This window comes from Molothrus ater, chromosome 3 (assembly GCF_012460135.2).
Source record: "Molothrus ater isolate BHLD 08-10-18 breed brown headed cowbird chromosome 3, BPBGC_Mater_1.1, whole genome shotgun sequence".
NCBI classification, from domain to species: Eukaryota; Metazoa; Chordata; class Aves; order Passeriformes; family Icteridae; genus Molothrus; species Molothrus ater.
The window spans coordinates 99,359,126-99,378,780 of NC_050480.2; the positions used below are offsets into that span (position 1 = coordinate 99,359,126).

General features: G+C 40.2%; 2 protein-coding genes across 10 annotated transcripts in view; one reads left to right on the plus strand and one right to left on the minus strand.

The window, feature by feature from the left end:
- Positions 1-10,127: 10,127 nt before the first annotated feature.
- LOC129046632 (transcription initiation factor TFIID subunit 4-like) lies at positions 10,128-14,465 on the minus strand. Its single transcript, XM_054514236.1, has 4 exons — positions 14,067-14,465; positions 13,459-13,529; positions 12,441-13,198; positions 10,128-11,396 (listed from the first exon to the last, which is right to left on the minus strand). Exons 1-3 carry the CDS (start codon positions 14,463-14,465, stop codon positions 12,457-12,459), a joined length of 1,212 nt encoding a protein of 403 aa, XP_054370211.1. The 3' UTR covers positions 10,128-11,396; positions 12,441-12,456.
- Positions 14,404-19,655, plus strand: part of KHDRBS2 (KH RNA binding domain containing, signal transduction associated 2) — a 339,493-nt gene continuing 334,241 nt past the window's right edge. For all 9 annotated transcript variants that reach the window (XR_008508260.1, XR_004979862.2, XR_004979866.2 and 6 more), the window contains exon 1: positions 14,404-14,554. Coding sequence is in view for 1 of the 9 variants with exons in the window: in XM_036379472.1 (XP_036235365.1) it covers positions 14,464-14,554 (91 nt within the window). In the remaining 8 variants the exon portion in view is untranslated. The remainder of the gene's footprint in view (positions 14,555-19,655) is intronic.

Sequence of the window (19,655 nt, forward strand, 5' to 3'; positions counted from 1 at the left end):
CTGTATTAGATCAAAATCAAAGTATTCACCTACTGAATGATTGTTTCTAGGACAGAGACACCAAGGCGCATGGGTCAGATGAAAGTGTAGGTATGAAACACCCTAAAGTTTTAAACCCCATAAAACTCTGTATTTTCGGTACGAATGTCAGTTGTTTTAAAGAATCATCCTCTTTAGCCAGCAATAGGGTTATCTTTCTTGTGAGACAGCCAATGCATCCTTTACTTCTCCCCTAGTTCTCACAGACTTAAAGCTTATTTTGTTCTTATGAAGCTTATTTTGTTCTGATAAGGATGTTTGAGACATCTTTATCAGGAATTTAAAGAATCAATGCTTTGGCAATATCCCTTGCAGTTTAGCTACTGTCTTGGTTTTGAGTTCAGGTGCTTAAAAATGTCTCACTGCCTAAAGATTAAACAAAACACTAAGTTCATCTCCTTAATCATGTTTTAGTGTGTGAAGTATGGTTGTCTTCTAGGCTTTCACTCACCTCTGCTTTTTCTTCACAAAAAGCTTGCTTTTGCCTTGACAAGGATCTTAGGACATATTAATGCTGGCTCTTTGACAGGAGCTAACAAAAAGACTTCTGAGTGCAGCAGTTCCACTCCGCAGGGTAGACTCTTATCATCTTGAATGTGTGATCAGCCGTGACTCCAGAATTTCAATGAGGAAATAGACTGTCACAGAGCTGTGCAAGGGGCTAACCCTGGCCATGGGGGCTGAAAATCTTAAGTTCATAGGACCTGTGCTTGTACAGAAATGAGTCATTCTTCTCATCTGAACTGCAGCATTGGCTGTACTGTCAGCTGTCAGTAGCTGTGGTGGCAGATTTGCAGTGCAACTCTTAATGTTTTCTGCATAGAAACTTACATCAGGAGTGTTCTTGGAACGACAGTTCACTTTTGGAAATTGGGGGCTCTGAAATCATGCTGAGGTCACTGATAGCTCATATGTGCTTAGTTTCTCCCTCTAGAACAGAAGAATGTCCGCCAAGTATTAAGGATAGTTCTCCCTGCTACCGCAAGCATTGGCAGATGGAAAGGTCTTACAGAACTATTTGAATACAAATGCAGTAAATAGCAGAAGAATAATTTTGGCCTGCAGCACCCAGTGAAAGAATAAAGAAAAATAAATTTAGAAGGACAGAGCCAGAATTCATTGCTAGGCTTCACAGCCACTGTCAGTGGTGGCTGTAAGCATACAAGGAACCCATGAGGGACCCTGCACAAGCTTATATTTTGGTAACATATGCACTGTTCCCAGGAGACCCACTAAAAAAAATTAAAGAGAACCCAAGGCAGAGCTTAATCAGGAAAACAATATGCTTTTTTTTTTTTTAAACAGAGACCAGACCTGCATGCCTATAGAATACCTGTGAAGAAGGGACTGCTTTCTGAGGAGTGTAATTTTATGGCCTATACCACTGGTCTTTTTCCACATTTGGCATATTATTTAACTACAAACCTGTGTTTATCTGTTTTGACTCATAAGGTACCAGATAATTCCTTTCTATTTTTAAATTGGATTGTTTTTATCTGATGCTGCAATAAATTATTTTGGCATAAATAGAGTTATTGAATTCCTTATAAGTTGGGCATTGACTTCACATAGTAATTCACTAAACTAATACTATCTGCAGAAATAAAATGAATAGCATAGTCAGACTAGCTACTTCTTAAAACAATTTTTTCTTAAGCCTTAAGCAAGGCATAGACTACAAGAAAAAACTGTCAATCAGTCAAAGGAGAGCCACAAAACCAAGAAGATACCTATTGTTTTCTGGGACATTACTTATTTTCCCTTTTCCCAGTAGGTATACAGAAATTTTGAGTAAAGTCTATTTTCTACTCCTCCCACCCTGGCATTATTTATTCCTTCTATCAAAGATGAATTTCTAGTCCCTGAGCAGCCTTTAGCAGGTAAAAGCACACAGTAGAACACTGGTACTGATGAAGAGTTCATATGGAGCCACAGTGAACAGCTCACAGGACAGAACTCCTCTCACCCCAGTCTGAAGCTCCCTTCCTTCAATTTTATGGAGGCTTTTTTAAAACAAACCTGATAACAGCACACGTCAAAGATATTATCTACCAAGTTACTGATGTGAAAAATAAGACTTTACCCACCATCAAGTGATCAAACTGAATTCCTGCAAATACTGAAAAGATCCCATAGGAGTGCTGAAAAATTGCCAAGATCTTTGGTGAGTAGACTAAGTCAGTGTTGGGTAATTGATAGTTCCAATTGCTACTTTTCCTTCCCCTTTGTGTCAAACCAGAATAAATTTCTTGTGAAAGGTCAGAAGGCAACCAGACACAATCAATTCAAAGGGAACAGGGAACCTGATGAGGTTAAGAGGATTTGAAAAAAATCCACTATTTCCAAGTGAGAAATTTTTTCTTAGCTGCCTAAGAAAGTTAACAACAATTTGATGATTGCAACACAGTCTTGGGTAGGGAGGAGGTAAAATCATCTTGGAATCATCTTTTTAAGCATGCTTTTAGTAAGCATGAGTTGGGGGAAGAAATCCCCAACATGTAAACAATTTGACACTCTTCCTTAAGTAAATAAAATGTGATTTATAAAACTGTAATGTGGCTTCTAATTAGAACATAGCCTACAGTCCTAAATAAGTAATAGAGACAACTTTTCCTGTTTCCATCAAAGGATTTTATCTAATCAGATGCAGCCAGCAGATTCATATGTCAAAAGCCATGCACCATGGGAGAATGAAAGGTGAGTTGATGCAGAAGTTCTACAGTCGGTATCTGTTCTTTCTTGAAGTTGCCTACTTCCAACCCTTAAACCAGGACAATCTCTCTGCTTAAACCATAAAATGTGTAAACCAGAAACAAGGGCAGCTGGCAAAATGTACAGATTTATTTCCCAATGCCCTGTTTTATGGGAATATGTGCAATTTTTCTGCTAAACTAAGGGGTTGTTTTCAGCCATCAGAAGGTTGGGTTTTTATGGTAACAGATCAAAAACTGTGGTCAGCAGAAACACAAACTCAGAATAGAAGAATATGGATTGCTTATTTTTTCTATTGAATGCTTTAGTGACTTGAGAAAAGCGTATTACCAACTAAGAGAGGTTAGGTTCTCTGTGTCTTACAGAGAACAATCAACTAGTTTGGTAAGACATCTCCCCTCGCTTGAAGAGAAAGAGTTAGTACATTATTTACCACAGCTTTAAGCTTATTCTTATGTACCTACCTAAGTTCCTACTTTGTTAAGAAACCTCATTCTGTCCTTTCCTTACACCTGTCTTCCAATATTTTTCTTGCATTTGAATGCAGAATTTCTGTTCATGGTAGAAAAAGGTATAAGCAGAAATGAGCTTAAAAGAAGATGTAAAGTTATTTTGCTATTATGCATTTAACATTCAGGAGTCTCAGCTACACACATGATTCTTATAGGTTTCTCAGGATATAGATTAGTACAAGAAAAAAGCAATTTGGTTAGCAGAAGACAGGCAGCAGTATAGACACTAAACAAAAGAAATCCAGTTCTTTAATTTTTATAGATACATAAAGAAAAAAAAAAAACAAAAAACAAAAGAACCCCAAAAAAGAAAACAAAACAATTAAAACAAGAAAGTGTGACTTTTTAACTCTGCAAAAGGTTAAAAGACTATTCACTGTAGCTGAATGCCAACTGCCACCAAAGTCACCCATCTCTCCTCTCCTCAGCTGGACAGGGGAGAGAAAATGTAACAAAAAGTCTCTAAATTGGGATTATGGCAGGGAGAGAGAACTCACCACTTATGTCACAGCCAAACCAGAGCTGGTTTATGGAATTTAGTTAAATTTATTACCAACTGAAATCAGAACAGGATAATTAAGAAATAAAACAGATCTTAAAAACACCTTCCCCTCACCTCTCCCTCCTTCCTGGGCTTAACTTTATTCCTCATTCTCTATTTCCTGCCCTCGAGCAGTGCAGGCAGTCAGGGAATGGGAGATTACAGTTAGTTCATCACGTTGGTTCTGCCACTAATTCCTTCTTGGGGAGAGGAGCTCTCCATTGTGGTGTCCTTCCCACAGCAGACAGTCCTCCTCACTGCAGCGGTCCGGCGGGAGAAAGATAGATTGTCCTTCTCGGACGTCCCGGCCGGCTATCCAGCACCGCTAGCAGTACGGGGGCTCTATCCCGATCTCCATGGTTCAGGACAGCACCTGAGGCAAACGCTCTGTGCTGTGACAGCAGTGTGACCTTGTGGTAGGACGTGGCTTGGCTTGTGGCTACAGGCAGCAGAAATAGGAGAGCGCTCTCCAGCCGTGGTGAATCCAGGGTTATTGGGTCCCAAGGGAAACCGACACCCGAAGAGAACAAGGGAGGGGTTGCAACAGCTTATAAGGAGGGAGGGACACAGGGGAGGAGTCAGTCCTTGGACGAATAGGGTTTCAGAGGGGAGTGGGATACAAAAGATTGACTTAGGGAGAACACCAATGGGGATAACTTGAGGGTGGGGCCCCAGCCCCTGAGCCAATCACTCGATGCTCTAGCTGGAAGTTTCTAGAGAGTTCTAGAGAGAAGGGTGGGAGCGCCGAGTGACGGACAGGGCATCAGGGAGGGATTTGAGAAAGGATACATTAGTCTCCAAGGCAACTGGGGAGGAGTTGGGATAACTGGCAGCATAAAGGAGGGAAGGGAGAACCAGGGCAGAACCATTACATGATAGGGGGAACAGAACAGTCCAACTTGTACAAACACAACACAATACCCACGAGGGCATGAGAGCTTCTCATGAGCTACATTTTGTCACAAACTCCTCCACTGCAGGTCCCCATGAAGTCACAAGTCCTGCCAGCAAGCCTGCTCCAGTGTGGGCGCCTCTCTCCATGGGACCCCAAGTCCCACCAGGAGCCTGTTCCAGAGTGGGCTTCTCACAGGGTCACAGCCTTCTTTTAGGCACTCCCCCTCTCCAGCAGGAGTTTCTCCATGGGCTGCAGGGGCACAGCTGCCTCACCATGGGCTGCACCAGGGGCTGCAGTGGAATCTCAGCTCTGGCACCTGGAGCACCTCCTACCCCTCCTTCTCTGACCTTCGTGTCTGCAGAGCTGTTCCTCTCACATCTCACCTCACTCTTCTCTGGCCACAATTACATCTGCACAAATAATGTGGGTTTCTTTCCCTTCTTAGGGAGTATAATATTCCCATCTTAAGGAATATATAATAATATATATTTTAATAAATATAAAAATATTTTAAATAAATACCTTCAAATTAATCAGGCTATGTATTTTAAAAATAAAAAATTACTGTAAGTATATTTGAGGAACTCTTACGTAGCTGACATTTACATAGTTTGGGAATTATTATTGTGTGAAGTTTCTCACAAGTTTTTATTTTAACGGCTTCTGATTTCCCATCTGTGTATGGTGCACTAAAATTATAGTAAGGCATAGCAATTATTACTTTCTGTTTTTTGATAAATTTCTAAGTTTGACTCACTCTTGAGACATCAAGGTTTAAAATAATAGTACAAAATCCTATAAAATGAAGATCAGAAGTCTATATTGTTCTTCAGTCATTAAATAAAATTAGTATGATACTGACTGAACTGGGACAGTGTTTAAACACAGGTAACTTTGGTTTGGTATAATCTATCCTTAAATTTCATCTACTCTAAAAGAAATTATATAATCATGGAGTTAGATCCTAGAGCTTTGAAATTACTTGTTTGGAAAATTAAATAATTGCAATATGAGACTGAACTTAATACTCTATTTAGAAAAAGAATGAATCATCATCCATTTGCTTCATGGGTGAACTGAGCTTTGCAATAGTTGAGATTAATACAGCCCAGCTCCTGAAATAAAGCAAATTCATTTGCTCTGGCACAAACAGCAAATGAACTCATCATTATGAGCAGATTGGACAACATTTGCTGAACTTGTAACATTTTAGCATTCTTATTACTTTATTTACTTTTACTGGAGCTGGTCAAGCACTGGAAACATTTTTCCCCCCACAAACTGCTAAGTGTTTGTCTGCTTTTTAAATTTCCTATCTTTTGATTTTCTTACCTTCTGCATTTATTATGCATACCTCTAAGAGAACTATGAGGAGGACAACCAAATTCTGGCAAATTCTCCAAAAAAAAGAAACTGCTGGGAGCATTAAATGCCTTTGCTAACATTAAGAAGCAAGGAGAAAGAGTAAGTTTTGAAAGTCTTGAAACTCCTCATGATCTGAAGGTTTTACAATTTGGGTTCATATTGGTTTTTCTAAATCTTATGGATGTGAATGCCCACTGTGGACTGTGGATATTTTAGGAGTTAAAGCACTCTTATCTAAATTAAAAACTGTTAATTTGAAAGCCTTTTCATGGAGAAGTTAGAAAAAAATGAGTAAAAAAGCTGTTACTGTTCTTTATTCTTCTGAACTTGAAATCTGTCTCCTATTATGCATTAAAATATTACATTCAGATATGCTCAGTTTTGATCTAATAAATTGTGAAATAATTTAAAACATTGTGCCATGATTTACAGTTAATAAAATTCTAATGTGATTTTCAAATTCTTTTTTATCTTAGAAACGTCTTCTATCATTCATTAATTTTTGAGAAAATGTTTGTGCTATGATCCAGTAAGTCTGAAACATATGGGAAGTATTGTTTCTATGACTTCTTTAAAAACAGACAAATCTTTATGAGTGGGATGAATATTACTTCACTTCATCTGCTGAACTAAAATACACATTTTTGAAAGAAAATAAGACAATATTTTTCATCAGTTTTTTTCTTGGTTTTTTTTTGATCAGTACAGGTGATAACATCTGCATTTAATCCTAAATTAGATACACAGGGGCTTCTTAAGGTTTCTACTAAAATGTTTTGCCTAAAATAGTTTTGTATAAAGAAAGTGGAGATATTTAGGTTCTTTTAATATTACAAAGTTTCTCTCTTCAAAGGTCCTGAAGGGTAATAACTTCTAGTCCTATATTTAGCATGTAGCACTTTTCCTAACCTGTAAGGTTGCTGCTATTATACACTTCAAATGCATTTTTAATACATTATTATATAACTTTATGCTTAAAAGTATATGAAATTATAAAGATGGTGTAAGGTGTCACACCTTTCCCCGTGTCACATATAATTTTGAGCAAAATTGCCATAATGCTTGACTAAGATTTGATGAGCAAGTTGAGCTCTTTCTGATCTTTTAATATGGTCAAGTATCTTGAAACTTGTTAAAGATCCTTGTGGAGAATTTTCTTCTTTGTTCAGTTTGTTGATGTTTTGGATGTCCTCTAGTTTTATATATTGCATTTGAAGATTGTGAGATGAATACCATCTGTGAGTGATTAATCTGGAATTTTCCATTTGTACTTCTACACTTCTGATGACTAAGTGGGAACAGGCTAAATTCTCTAGAGTTATATGTTGTAAATGTATAAATAGACTTATATTAAATCATTTGCTGAATTTGCCTCATTTCAGATTTTGCAAAATTGTGACAGAGCAATGGATTAATAACACATAATTTTATCTCATTATCTTGATTTGGGCTTTGTGTACCTGATCAATAAAATAATTGAGATCAGAGAGTTGCCTCCATTGTATCCTTCTTAAGGAAGCAAAGTTAACTAAATCCAGCTGCTAATTAATCAATTACAAATGAATATTCTCTGAACAGAACTTAAACCAAAACTGGATTAAAATTTATGAATGCACTGTAGGAAAAAAACACAAAAAAAACACAAAAAGCCCACCAACCCCAAAACCAACCAACCAAAAAAATGCCACCAAATCCCCAAAACAAAGCAAAACAAGTCCACAGAAAAGCAGGTCTATACATATTACCAGCTTTCATGTATCCACATCTACAAGCATCCCTTTCTTTGCTTTCTACTTCTCATGCAAGTTCACTTGCTAAATGAAATGGCAAAAGTAGCTTGTTATAGTCAATATACATTTTCCTATGTGTAATATAATCTCCTTATTTCTAGCTTATATCCTTTGCATCCTCTAAACAATTTTATTCTCATTTGGATATAATGTTTTCTTTGTGCATTTGTACATTTACTTACATCTTAGATAAAATATATGTATGCATCTCTCATCTTTTTTTCTTTTCTCAAATGAATCCTGTCATTTTATTTTGAGCATGTTCTCTCTTTCAGCCTCTATATGCTTGAAGTAGAATACATTTTGTCTTGCAAATCACGTGCACTTTTTGGAAGATTTATTTTTCAGTTCCTTCATCTGTTATATAATGATAAACTTCTCAGGACTCTATTGTCATACACTACTGAAGTCTGTTTGAATTCATTTGTATTAATGTTGTTATGTACAAGATCGATGCTTATGTTTAATCTAGTTACTGGCTTTATATCCAGTGGAGAGAAATCAGATTTCTCATAGGATGACTCATCTCAACCAAAAATAGGTACTTGCAGGTCAGATGAATAAACAACTGCAAGAGCTTGTTTCAACCTCCTGACTGTAAAGGGTGTCTGTGGTGACTGAATTAGATTCAGACATGTGATTTTTACATGCCTAAAGCTCCATGAGACTACCAACTTCTCTAATATGCTGTGCTGAATAATTGGTATGTAACTATGAACTGAAGGATTAGTTCAAAGAAGAGTCCTAGGAGTCTGGAAACTGTAATTCTATTACTCTAAACCACACATCACCTTATTTGTACTGCAGTTTGTCCACTAGCTCTTCTTCTTCTGCTTGTCACCCTTCAAGGGAGAAATTTGTATTAAAGGGAGACTTGCATTACTGGGAAAGGACGGTGAAAACAATAAGCAGAAAGGGAAAAAGTAAAAGAAAGGTACAAAAGGAATTATTTTGTATCAAGTGAAAAGGAGTCAGAAATCCATGTAAACAGAGGCTTTATATAAAAAAGAACAGATCTAAATCTTGGAGATAATGTTGAAAGATAAATTCAGGCTTATTGATTGCAGTAAGGTTAGAGAGAACAGGTGAATGGAGACTGTGCTATGATCATGGAGAAGATTTTTGTGGAAGTGTTTGAGCTACCCTCAATGGATAAGCTGTAATATAAAGGTCAGAATGAACAGCAGAGGTAGAACTTCATAAGCAAGCAAACTATAAGGGCTGGTGTTTACCTCCATGAGGAGAGGAGAAAGTTATGTCATAGAGTCACAATTTCTCTGTCAGTTTTGTTAGCACACAAGGAAGAAAGAAGACAAACATTCTAGATTCCATTTTATTCTTTGTTTCTATTTAAGCATTTTTCTGTGTTCAGCTGCTATGTTACAATTTATTATGTTGCTTAAAATTATTCTAAATTAATGATGGAGACCTTTCAGTGAAGTTATGCTACCTAAATTTAACTCATTTACTCTGAGTTAAATTTTCTGTTACTTTTTCTTTACACATTGCAAGAATGCTAATATGAACTAGAGCTGTAACACATATAATTTTATAAAATGTGTTTTGATGAACTAAGAACTTGTAATGTGGGTGTCATAAACTCAGTCACAGCATAAGGCAGAATTTGTTTTACACCTGGAAATCACACTGAACTCTCCTAGGGTTGTAGGTTCACCAAGTTTATGAAGCTATTTAATGTCTTGAAAGAAAATAAGTAAGTACTGATATATTTTTTTAACTGAAGCTTATTTATTTGGTTTGCATAGGCTAATAACTAATCTGTAAGAATTGTCTCCATTTAAGAAAATCAGTGTTTATTCAGCTGTGTGAGTGAAGAGACCAAAACCCTGTTGAAATCAGGGACTTACCACAGAGATCAACTATCTGTGTGTTGCACTATATATGTCTGAGTCTTTTGCTGTGTCTGGGGTAGTCTGAAGGTGATCTGCAGTGACTTGTGCCCTTGCTGATGCACACTTCCCTTCTGGATTATACAGCAAGCTGTTGGGAGTCTTCAGGGCTGGCCTCTGCAAGGAGAGGGTGTAGCCACTTCCATTGGGACCCACCACTGGCCAAAGCCCAGTAATTATCTGAGTGTTGTTTCATGGAAACAAGCTCTGTGCATGTTCACATGCCCCAAAATGAAACCATGAAACCACAAGGTACAAGAACTGGTATCTACAGGACAGCATGCAGAGAGATCAGATGGAGCCTGGGTACAGACTGTATTCAAAGAAGGAATTAAATAAACTACAGTAAAGGAGGAGGGGCCATTCTCTCTTTTTTGCACATGTACTGCTGTTTCTTTATTACTTATATTGTCCATTACAATTCTACTTTCAGAGAAGGAGATGTTTACTTAGGTTATAGAATAAAGTCCCTATTTTTTTTTAATGCTCATCTGCAGTTCAGGAACCAGATAACCTTTACCCATACCTAAAGCAAATGAACTAGTAAAGAAATTTGAAAGCAAATTGAATTCCTGAAATGGAAAACTCTTGACTATTCTGATTTTTTGATGTATGAGGTCCTATGTATACTCACACACACATAGTTAACTATTCACTTAAATTATTGTATCCACTTTATTGTGAGGTGTCAGAAGAGTAATTCATTCTAATTGTGCTCACACTGACTATTCATTTTACTGCACATTCTCAAAAGATTTAATAATTTTTGAATAAGCATGTGCAACGTTTGGAGTTTTTCCTTCAATTGTTTGCATCCACTGCCTTTTGACTTCAGTTCTACATAATAATATAATGTGCTTGGACGGCACTGGCAAAAATACATAATGATTGTTACCTGTTCTGTCTTTGAATAAAATCTGGTATGCTGGGATCCACTTCATTATCAGACTTAGCAATAAAATATAGTACAGATAAACTTCAATTGGGTTTGACACTTCAGACTAAAGAGTTGTAAAATGTGTCTTTGGTTTTTAGTAGCTGTGAAAAAAATTGATCTCCAACTAGCAATGAAGTCATGTTTGATGACATTAGAACATATATTTCCCATCAGACAGATTTTAATGCCTTTTTTTTATTAATGAAGTTTAAGGTAAAATTCAGAAAGGTATCTCAATGGCTTTGCAACCTAAATATCACTGAAAGTCAATTTAACTTTATAAGTTTTCAAAAATGAACTTATGGGGAACTTGTTTCTGTCTAGTTTGCTGTAAAAAGATGTGTAATGAAACCTGCTACTCTGGTCTACTCCTTTGACCAGAAAAAGAGTTAAATGAGTTTAGCACTTCCCATTGTTTAATAAACTTAAAGGTGTTTAACTCAAAGCTTCCTGTGATCTAAGTAGGTTAAGAACAATCAAACAGAATAAAGTAACATTATTCTTGAAGCACCTTAGATGGAAAATCCCCAAAATTCATTTTCCATATCCATGACCATATGGTATGTCTTGAAAGCTACCAGGCCAGGATTACTTCTGGGAGGATGCATTACAGTCATCTTGAAGTTGCTATAGGAGAACACATCTATCATTGGTCTTCTCTCTTTCTGAACTGAGGAGCACCAGCCTGAATTGTTCTGAAAAACAGAGGTGCAGAAATACAATCTGATGACACAGGTGATCTCTTGAGCAAGACAGACCTGAGCTGTGTTGCAAACACGGCCATTTCTTCCTACGCTGTTAAATGGGAAAGGAGAACTATTCATGCAGTAAATTGAATCAGGGTAAATTATTAATAAACTATCTTAGTTCTGTGCTTTTCTTTGTTTTATTTGGTTATTTTTTAAAGAAGGACTTATGTCTTCCCTTTATCCCCACACACAATTTGAAGTAAAAGCTGACTGACTATTAAACCTTTCAATTTTCCTATCAGTCTTCTCTGCTTCTTCAGCTGAAATCAACTATTTTCCTGCTTCTATTCTTTCTCAGCCGGGAGATTGGTTCTCAGGTATTTTATCCCTCCCTTCTAGAAATACTACAGAATAATAAGCATCGGTCATCAACATTCTCTACATATTTTTGTAAACACATGCAGTCCCTCAATTATCTGTATGCTGAATGGAAATTGCATAAATGCTGCCTGTATATGTCTTAGGATTTTGAAAACATTGCAGACCAAATCTTTATGTAATGTCTGTAGAACACATTCAAAACCTTGTGGATGCCATTATAAAGATTTTGCTTTGATTTTTATCTTTTTCATTCCTTCTTCCTCTGCCAACTCCCCCCAACCAAAACAAAACCACAAACAAACAAACAAGCAAAATCTAAACACCACAGCATCAACAAAAAAACCCCTTTGAAATGAATAGTACTAGGCCATTCACAAATATATTATTGCAACAATTGTCTATTTCATTAGAATAATACTAAGATAGTAGTATTAGTGGTACATACTGAGAAAGAATAGGGGTTGAACACAAAATGCTGTATGGTGCCATAGACTGCTTGTTCTTGAGGTCCCACAAATGGAGTTTTAATGAGTTGAGTTATGCATCTTTTGTTTACTTTCAAAATCAAAGTATGTCTGTTTGGTCTGTTGGGGCAAAATCCTGAATAAATATAACCTAAAATAAATGTATACTTAAAGCTATACTCTAATTAAAATCAATTTTATTTACCCAAATTGTAGACACTTTAATTGCATAATAGCTCTAATTCTGCCAGGCGTGGCTGTGGCAGCTGCAGCACGGCATTCCTCGACAGAGATCGCCCTCTTCCCACAGGACCTCCGGGCGCCTGCTGCGCCCTATCCAGCTGCGCACCGCAGGCACGGGCAGACATCTTCGGCGCGGTCTGCGCCCAGCAGTGCCCGGTCGCTGATGCTCTGATCGCATCCTCAGGGGAGAGGCTGTCTGGCAGCTCCAGCACGGCCTCGCCGCCGGTGCCGCACCGCTTTAGCGAGGCGTGTCCCCTGAGCCCGGAGAGCCGAGGAGCCCGGGAGCGCGGCGGAGCTCGGCGGAGGCACCGCGGGCTGCGCAGGGCGCCGGGGCGGGAAGGAAGGAGCAGCGCCGGGAGAGCCGGCAGCGCCGCCGCCGCCCGGATCCAGCACCGCGGACAGCGCCCGGCGAGCGGCGCGGGCAGGCGGGGCGGGCACCGAGGCACGGCGGGCACCGAGGCACGGCGGGCACCGAGGCACGGCGGGCACCGAGGCACGGCGGGCACCGAGCCGCGGCCACGCGGAGGGACACGGCCACGGCCACAACACGGCGGCTGCCCGGAGATCAGCGGCGTGCACGGGCAGGGATGCCCACGCAGCGACACCGGCGGCACATGCACGCTGAGACACGCGTGGACAAACGGGCACAGGGGCACAGGCCCAGTGCGCGCTCTCGGGCATAGACACAAGCGCAGAGTCACAGAAAGCACCGTAGCACAGCTTTACACACACACACAGAGTTTCACACAAACACACACACACAGAGTTTCACACACACACAGACAGACAGACAGACAGACACACAGACGCACAGACACACACACAGAGTTTCACACAAACACACACACACAGAGTTTCACACACACACAGACAGACAGACACACAGACACACAGACGCACAGACACACACACACGCATTTTCACGCACACACACACACACCGTTTCATGCATACATGGACATGTGCCCGTACTCCCACACGCACAGCGCCGGCACAGCCGCACATGGTCACGCATACGCGCACAGGCACCACGGACGCCAGTCACAAACAGCTGCACGCAGACAGACACACAAACACAGGCACCCACACAGTGACAGACGCACAGACTGTCCTGGTTCCTGCCTGGATAGATAATTTTGCCGTAGCCAGGAGGGGACATGGCCAGGACCCAGAGGGTGTTCGGCCATCACCTCAGGGAAGGGAGTCTTGTCCTTAGAGAAGGGGCTCCTTCTGGTCCAGTAAGCCGTGGTGGGGGCAGGGGGGTAACCCCGATTCTGAGCATTTGGCATGATAATCACTTGTCTCTCTCGAACACTTTTGTGATTAACATAATTGCTGTTACTGTTCATTTTCTTATCTCATTGCTGTTTCCGGTAAACTGCTCTTATCCCAACCCGTGATCTTTACCTTCGATTCCTCCAATTCTACTCTCTAGCCTGGCACGGGGAATGCGGAAAAGGGTGGGGGGAGCGAGTGGCAGCGTGGTTTTAGTAGGAGCAGTAAACTAGGGAATACCAGTCCGAAACCACGACACAGACACAGACACAGAGACAGAGACAGAGACAGAGACACGGAGAGAGGGACAGACAGAGAGCCAGACGCCCGCGGGCCCCCGCCTGGCGACAGCCAATGGCGTGGCGAGTTTGCCCCCGGCGTTGTGCAGCCGCCAATGGGAGCGGCGGGGGCGGGGCCCGGCTGGCTCCGCCTCCCTATTTAAGGCCGCGGGTGGCCGCGGGTCGCTCAGTGGCGGGAGGAGGAGGCGCGGGGGCGAAGGCGCGCGAGCAGCGGCGCGCGGCGACCCGCGCACGTGCCCGCCCCCGCGCGGCGCGAGGGGAAGGCGGAGGCGGGGCCGGGGCAGCGCCCGCCGCGGGAGGGGCGGCGGCACCTGCGGGGCGGCCCCGGCGCGGCCAGCGGCGAGCGGGCGGCCGAGGGCGCGGAGCGGCGAGCCCGGCATCCCGCGCAGCCCGCCCGGCGTGCCCGCGGCCATGGAGCAGGACAAGTACCTGCCCGAGCTGATGGCCGAGAAGGACAGCCTGGATCCCTGCTTTGTTCACGCCATGCGCCTTCTGGAAGACGGTGAGGCTCCGCTCCGCGCTCCCCCGGCCGGGGCGCTCCTCGCGGTCGGCGCTCGGCGGCCGCGGCCGATGGACACGGAGCGAAATCGGGTTTCCGGGCGGGCGGGACCCGGCCGCGCGTGGGCTCGGGGCGGCGGCGGTTCGGGGCGCTCGGAGCCGCCCGGGGCCGCGGCGAGGGACCCGTCGGGCAGCGGCCCCCGGCGGCGGCAGCAGCAGCGGGTGCCCCGCTCCCCGCCCGCCCGCCCGCCGTGCGCCGGCTCTGCCGCGGCTGGGTCGGCTCTGCGGGAAGCGCTCCCCTGGCTCCCGGGCTCACTTACACAAAGACAGATGCTGGCGTTTCATTACACTCGTTATATCCTGTTTTCCACGCTAAAGTAATAAGGTTTATATGGTAATACTATTATGCTGTTAATGCGGCGCTGTTATAGTCGACTGCGCGATGTCAGACATTGATTGGATATGGCTTATCAATTTCATGACAGTTTCATCCAGGACATGATGATTTCCTCTTGGTTTTGCGCGGAGATCAGAACACACTGGTTATAACATTTGGTTACTCAGTGTAATTCGCCCTGCTTTCCTTGCTTTAGTTGGAGCAGAGTTTTAGTTGGACCTAAGCTAGGGGTTCTTTAGAAAGTTTATCATTTAGTCTCTCTTTTAATAACTGCTCAATATAGTGGTTGAGTGAAGACCTCGTGATACGGAGTTTCAACTTTTGCCAAAGTATAATCCATTAAGTTCCTCTTATACATGTTTTTATTCTTATATTCTTAATAGTCTTTTGAAAGACTATTAAGTCTGTTAAACTTGGAACCTAATGTTGAAAAGAAGTGTAAAGAATGATGCATGAATCAAGATAACCTATCAAGCTCTCAAATGAGATTAAAGCAAAGAAATGTAAGGTCAGGCCCTTGAGAGTCACACATTAAAACAAGCTCACTATTCAGCGGTGACAAATAATTTCCCAAGTTCTGTTTATGACTTAAAGAAAATCATAACTAATTCAGATTTACCATGCTAAGCATTAAGTGTTTTTTCACTGTCAGCACTTTTTATATTGTCTTTCCTTAATGTACGTTCTATTGATTGTGAATGAAGATATCGAGTCCAGGTTTTGTTGGAGTGCTTCTGTTTGATAGCTTTAAAATTCATACTGAATTTCAGTATGAGTACAGAGCCATTTAGTACTCTTTTGTCATAGCTGCCTTGCTGCTAAAGAGGCAGCCATGCTGCTTTTTACAGTTGTTTTTCTAATAATCATATTATAAACAAAGTCCTTATTTCTTAGAGGAATATATTTTTTGAGCCTTGCAGTTCAATCTTTTCCCAGAGGGGGGAAGTATCCACTGAGAGTGTGTGTGTCTGGGAAAGAAGGAAAATGCAGGAAGGACAAAAACGAAAGTAGGCAAAGAAAAGTAAAAAAAAAAAAAAAAAAAAAGAAAATAAAATTGGTTTTTCTAGGCATCAAGTTCGTGTAGAAGTTGCATTTTGAGCAACGGTGGGATTGAGTAAATGAACAGTTTTCTCATTCCTTCTTAGCATAAGTAGGATTATACATTATTTCACTAGATTTTTTAAAAGATGAAGGTGAGTTGTCTGAGAGAATGCTAATGTCAGATTCACACCAGGTACCTGGCATTATCCTTCAAAACACCATCTGTCAAGCTTTCTAGAGATTTGTTTTACAGTCTAACATATGATGGCTGTTAAAACACTTAACCATGGTTAGAATGTTACTACTTAAGAAAATTACAATTAATGCACTGGTTGCTGCTGGGTATAAATACAAAGGAAATTTATAGAATGGGCAGAATTTTCTTTTTTGAGTGACAGAAGAAAATGGGATCCTGCAAGGATCTCTGTAATAGTGAATAATTTTTAGGTTATGTTCATGATATAAAACATTATTTCCAGACTCTGGATTTCTGTTCTTTAGAATGTAATGTGCAATCAGGTTCATCCATAATGATGCCAGCCAGGTGTTCTTTTTGTGGCGTCCTAAGCATTTTTGATTGCCAGTACATATTGTATCAAATGCACAAGTGTAGATTTGCTGTGGTGCTCAGAGCCTCAAGCATTCACTCTGACTTGAAGGTGCTGTGTTGTTTCATGTTGGCTGCTAAAACCTGAGGTTGAGAACAGTTGTGTTGCTGTGAGAAGCCGCAGAAGGGCACACAAGTAATAAGTATTCCAGAAAAATGCTTCTGATTTGCAACAGTGGATTTACTTGTAAAGATAAGTAAATTTTCCCCCAATATTTTCGTTTATTTGTTTGATTCTGTTGCATAGTTTCTTTTTGTTCATGTGTTTTGGTGTACTTAACCAATATTAAAACCAACATATTACTTATGTTTTCAGTATGTAGGTCTGTGTCCTTCAGGTTGACCTGTGTCAGATGCATATTTCAATCAGTAGCTATTTATCCCTCACCATTAAGGGATGACTAGGACTTACTTTAGTCCTTACCTGGGTCTGGTGAAATCCCCAGAAAAGGGACATTTCCTTTGGCAGAGTATTCGCATACTTACCAAACAGCATAAAGAGAGGTGAGGAAAAAGGTACAAGTGCTGTTTAAATACAAGGTGTGGAGACAAAAATCCAATTTCTTTTAAAACCACTGTGGGAATCTGTTGTGGATTCTGACAATGAACTTAAGTCTCTGAATGGCCAATTTAGTGCCTTAATCAGGAGATACTTGGTTTCCCCATGGGTCATAACCTGTTTCATGTAGAAGTAGATCCTACATGACGATTGTACTATTAGCAATTGAAAAGTCATTAGTAAGTCATCTCCTAGAAGAACTTGTGAGTGGCTGGTGATATTTGTCTCAGCCTAAGTTTTTTAAAACTTTTGCAATCTGCATTGAACATACGCACTCTGAGAATATAATCCATTCAGTAATGAAAATTAAAAAATTTTTAATTGTAATAGGTCGTTGAACTCTAAAGAAAAGGCAATAGACTACTGGAAAGGGCTTTTCTGTATCAAGTGAACTGTTTTGTGTACTAGGCTGTTATAAGAGCTGGAAGAGTGTCCCTGTTTCATGTATAGCTTTAAACTATTTTACTCTATACTGGTTAACAGTAGTTATTTTCTCAGGTGGGATTGTTCTGCTTTTAGTCAGGAGATGTCCTGATAAATGTATGAGGTCAAGTAATGCTTGGTTAGATAAAAAAATGTCAAAAGTGAAGAGCATGTTCTTGAGCAGTACCTTTTTTACCCAGCTTGTGCTTATACTGCAGCACACTCCAGAGCTACAGAGAGAATGGAGAGCCTCTCTGTTCTAGTGCTGCTCCCTGCCATGAAAGCTACCAGCTCCTTATATGTGTTGCTTTAGCATGTTTGTAAATATTTATTGCTTTCTGTAAGATGTCCGTGGTTATAAATACAAAAATAAGTGTGTCACTTTAGCTGTGGAGGGCTGGATGACATAGAAAGATACAACCAGTTGGATAGTTCAAAACTGGTTTTATATCAGCATTCCATTTAATAGGCTGAAGTGCCAGCTAATTGTGTACTTTTTGGGGTCAAGCAAATTATATATATGTATGTGTATATATGTGTGTGTGTGTGTGTCTTTATTTATATGTGTGCAGCTTTAGAATATCTTGCTTAGTGTTTTCTTACCAGTTCTGTGTTTTGTAATATAAACATAAAAGAAAAAGACCTATTGGAAAGAGCTGGCCAAAGTAAGATCATCTCTCCCCATGGAAATATCAGCATTACTAGGGTAATGATGTAGCTAATTTCTCTCTTTTATAATGACAGTGCAATTGACCTCAGAATTTCAGCTGGCATTCTGAAGGCAATGAGAATCAGACCTTGAGTTAAGTCCCTAGATCATTTCATGTGGCATAGCAGAGTTTGTTAAACCTCCAAGTTGTGTAAATTAGGCTCATATAGCTCAGCTATCATCCACATACAGGGTTCTTGTAGGACAGGACATGATTATTCAAAACATTAGTCTTTACACTGAGCATTAATTAGTAGAGTCTCTCATACAAGCCTGCAGTAGTAGTTCTAGCGAGTAGAAAACTGTTGACGTAATGCAAGTTTATTTTGTCTTATATTTGGGATTTCATCTAATACATTGTCATATGTAGGTTTGGGATTTCTTTGGACTGTTGGAGATTGATTTTTCTTTTCATATAGGAATGCAACTTTAGTTCATAACTTTGTGTTTCTGTTAAAAACCTGGGATAATAATAAGGTTGTTGTATGAAAATTATTTGTCTTGGAAATACAGAATGTGACAATCGTTTCCTTAACCCTAGATGTGAAAGGCTGTTGATCGAGCCTATGACTTAATAAAACCAGGCCTCTGATATTTTTTAATTTTTATCATTTTTTTCATTGAAAACTACTTGTGAAAATATGCTTGCAAATTTATGAGTTCACTTGTCTCAACAAGCCTTTCAACTAAAATAAGATTAATGTAAATTCATACAATAATATTAATCTGTGAGTGGTCACTGTTCTGCTTATTGTTTATTTTATTCCTGATGTTTACATCAGGTGAGAAGAAATCTGTATTCACAAAATAGCTGGTATTAATCATTGTTTGCTTTGCTGTCTCAAGAAATGCACTGTAAATTCCCAGTAGATTGACTCAGGAAACATGCTAATATTCAGAGCGTGTATTTTAGGTACCTTGGTTTCATTAGAAACTAGATTTGTATTGATCATTTGGAGCCTTTTCAACAGAAAGTGCAAACTCTAGATGAATACAAGATACTTAGGATTTTTATAAAGTAGTGATGTGCTAGGCATTATGGACTTGGTTCAAAGCTGACTAAAGTTAATGGGAATCTTTCTGTTGCCATTAGTGGGCTATCAGGCAGTCCTTGTAGTACAAATATGATCTATTGACTGGTATAGCCAATAGGACATGCTTTTGCCTTGCAGAATGTAATGCAGATGAATCCCAAGTGATAACCAGATTTATGGAAAACAAAATATTATAAAATGTTAGAATGAGTATAACAAAGCAAATGTTATATTTATCTTGACCCCAGCTTCTTAGTCTTAAAAGGCATTCTTGCTTCAGAGGAGAGAAAAAAGAAATGATAGATGTGATTTAAAAAATAAAAATAACAAAATTC

Bases quoted from the DNA above. Each gene is read 5' to 3' on its own strand.
- LOC129046632 (XM_054514236.1), bottom strand. From the start codon at position 14,465: ATGGCCGCGGGCACGCCGGGCGGGCTGCGCGGGATGCCGGGCTCGCCG. The intron at 13,530-14,066 runs GTCTGTCCCTCT...GTCTGCGTGCAG, and splicing joins CCGCGGGCGTCTGGCTCTCT to CTGTTTGTGACTGGCGTCCG. The intron at 13,199-13,458 runs GTGTGGGAGTAC...GTGTGTGTAAAG, and splicing joins CGGCTGTGCCGGCGCTGTGC to CTGTGCTACGGTGCTTTCTG.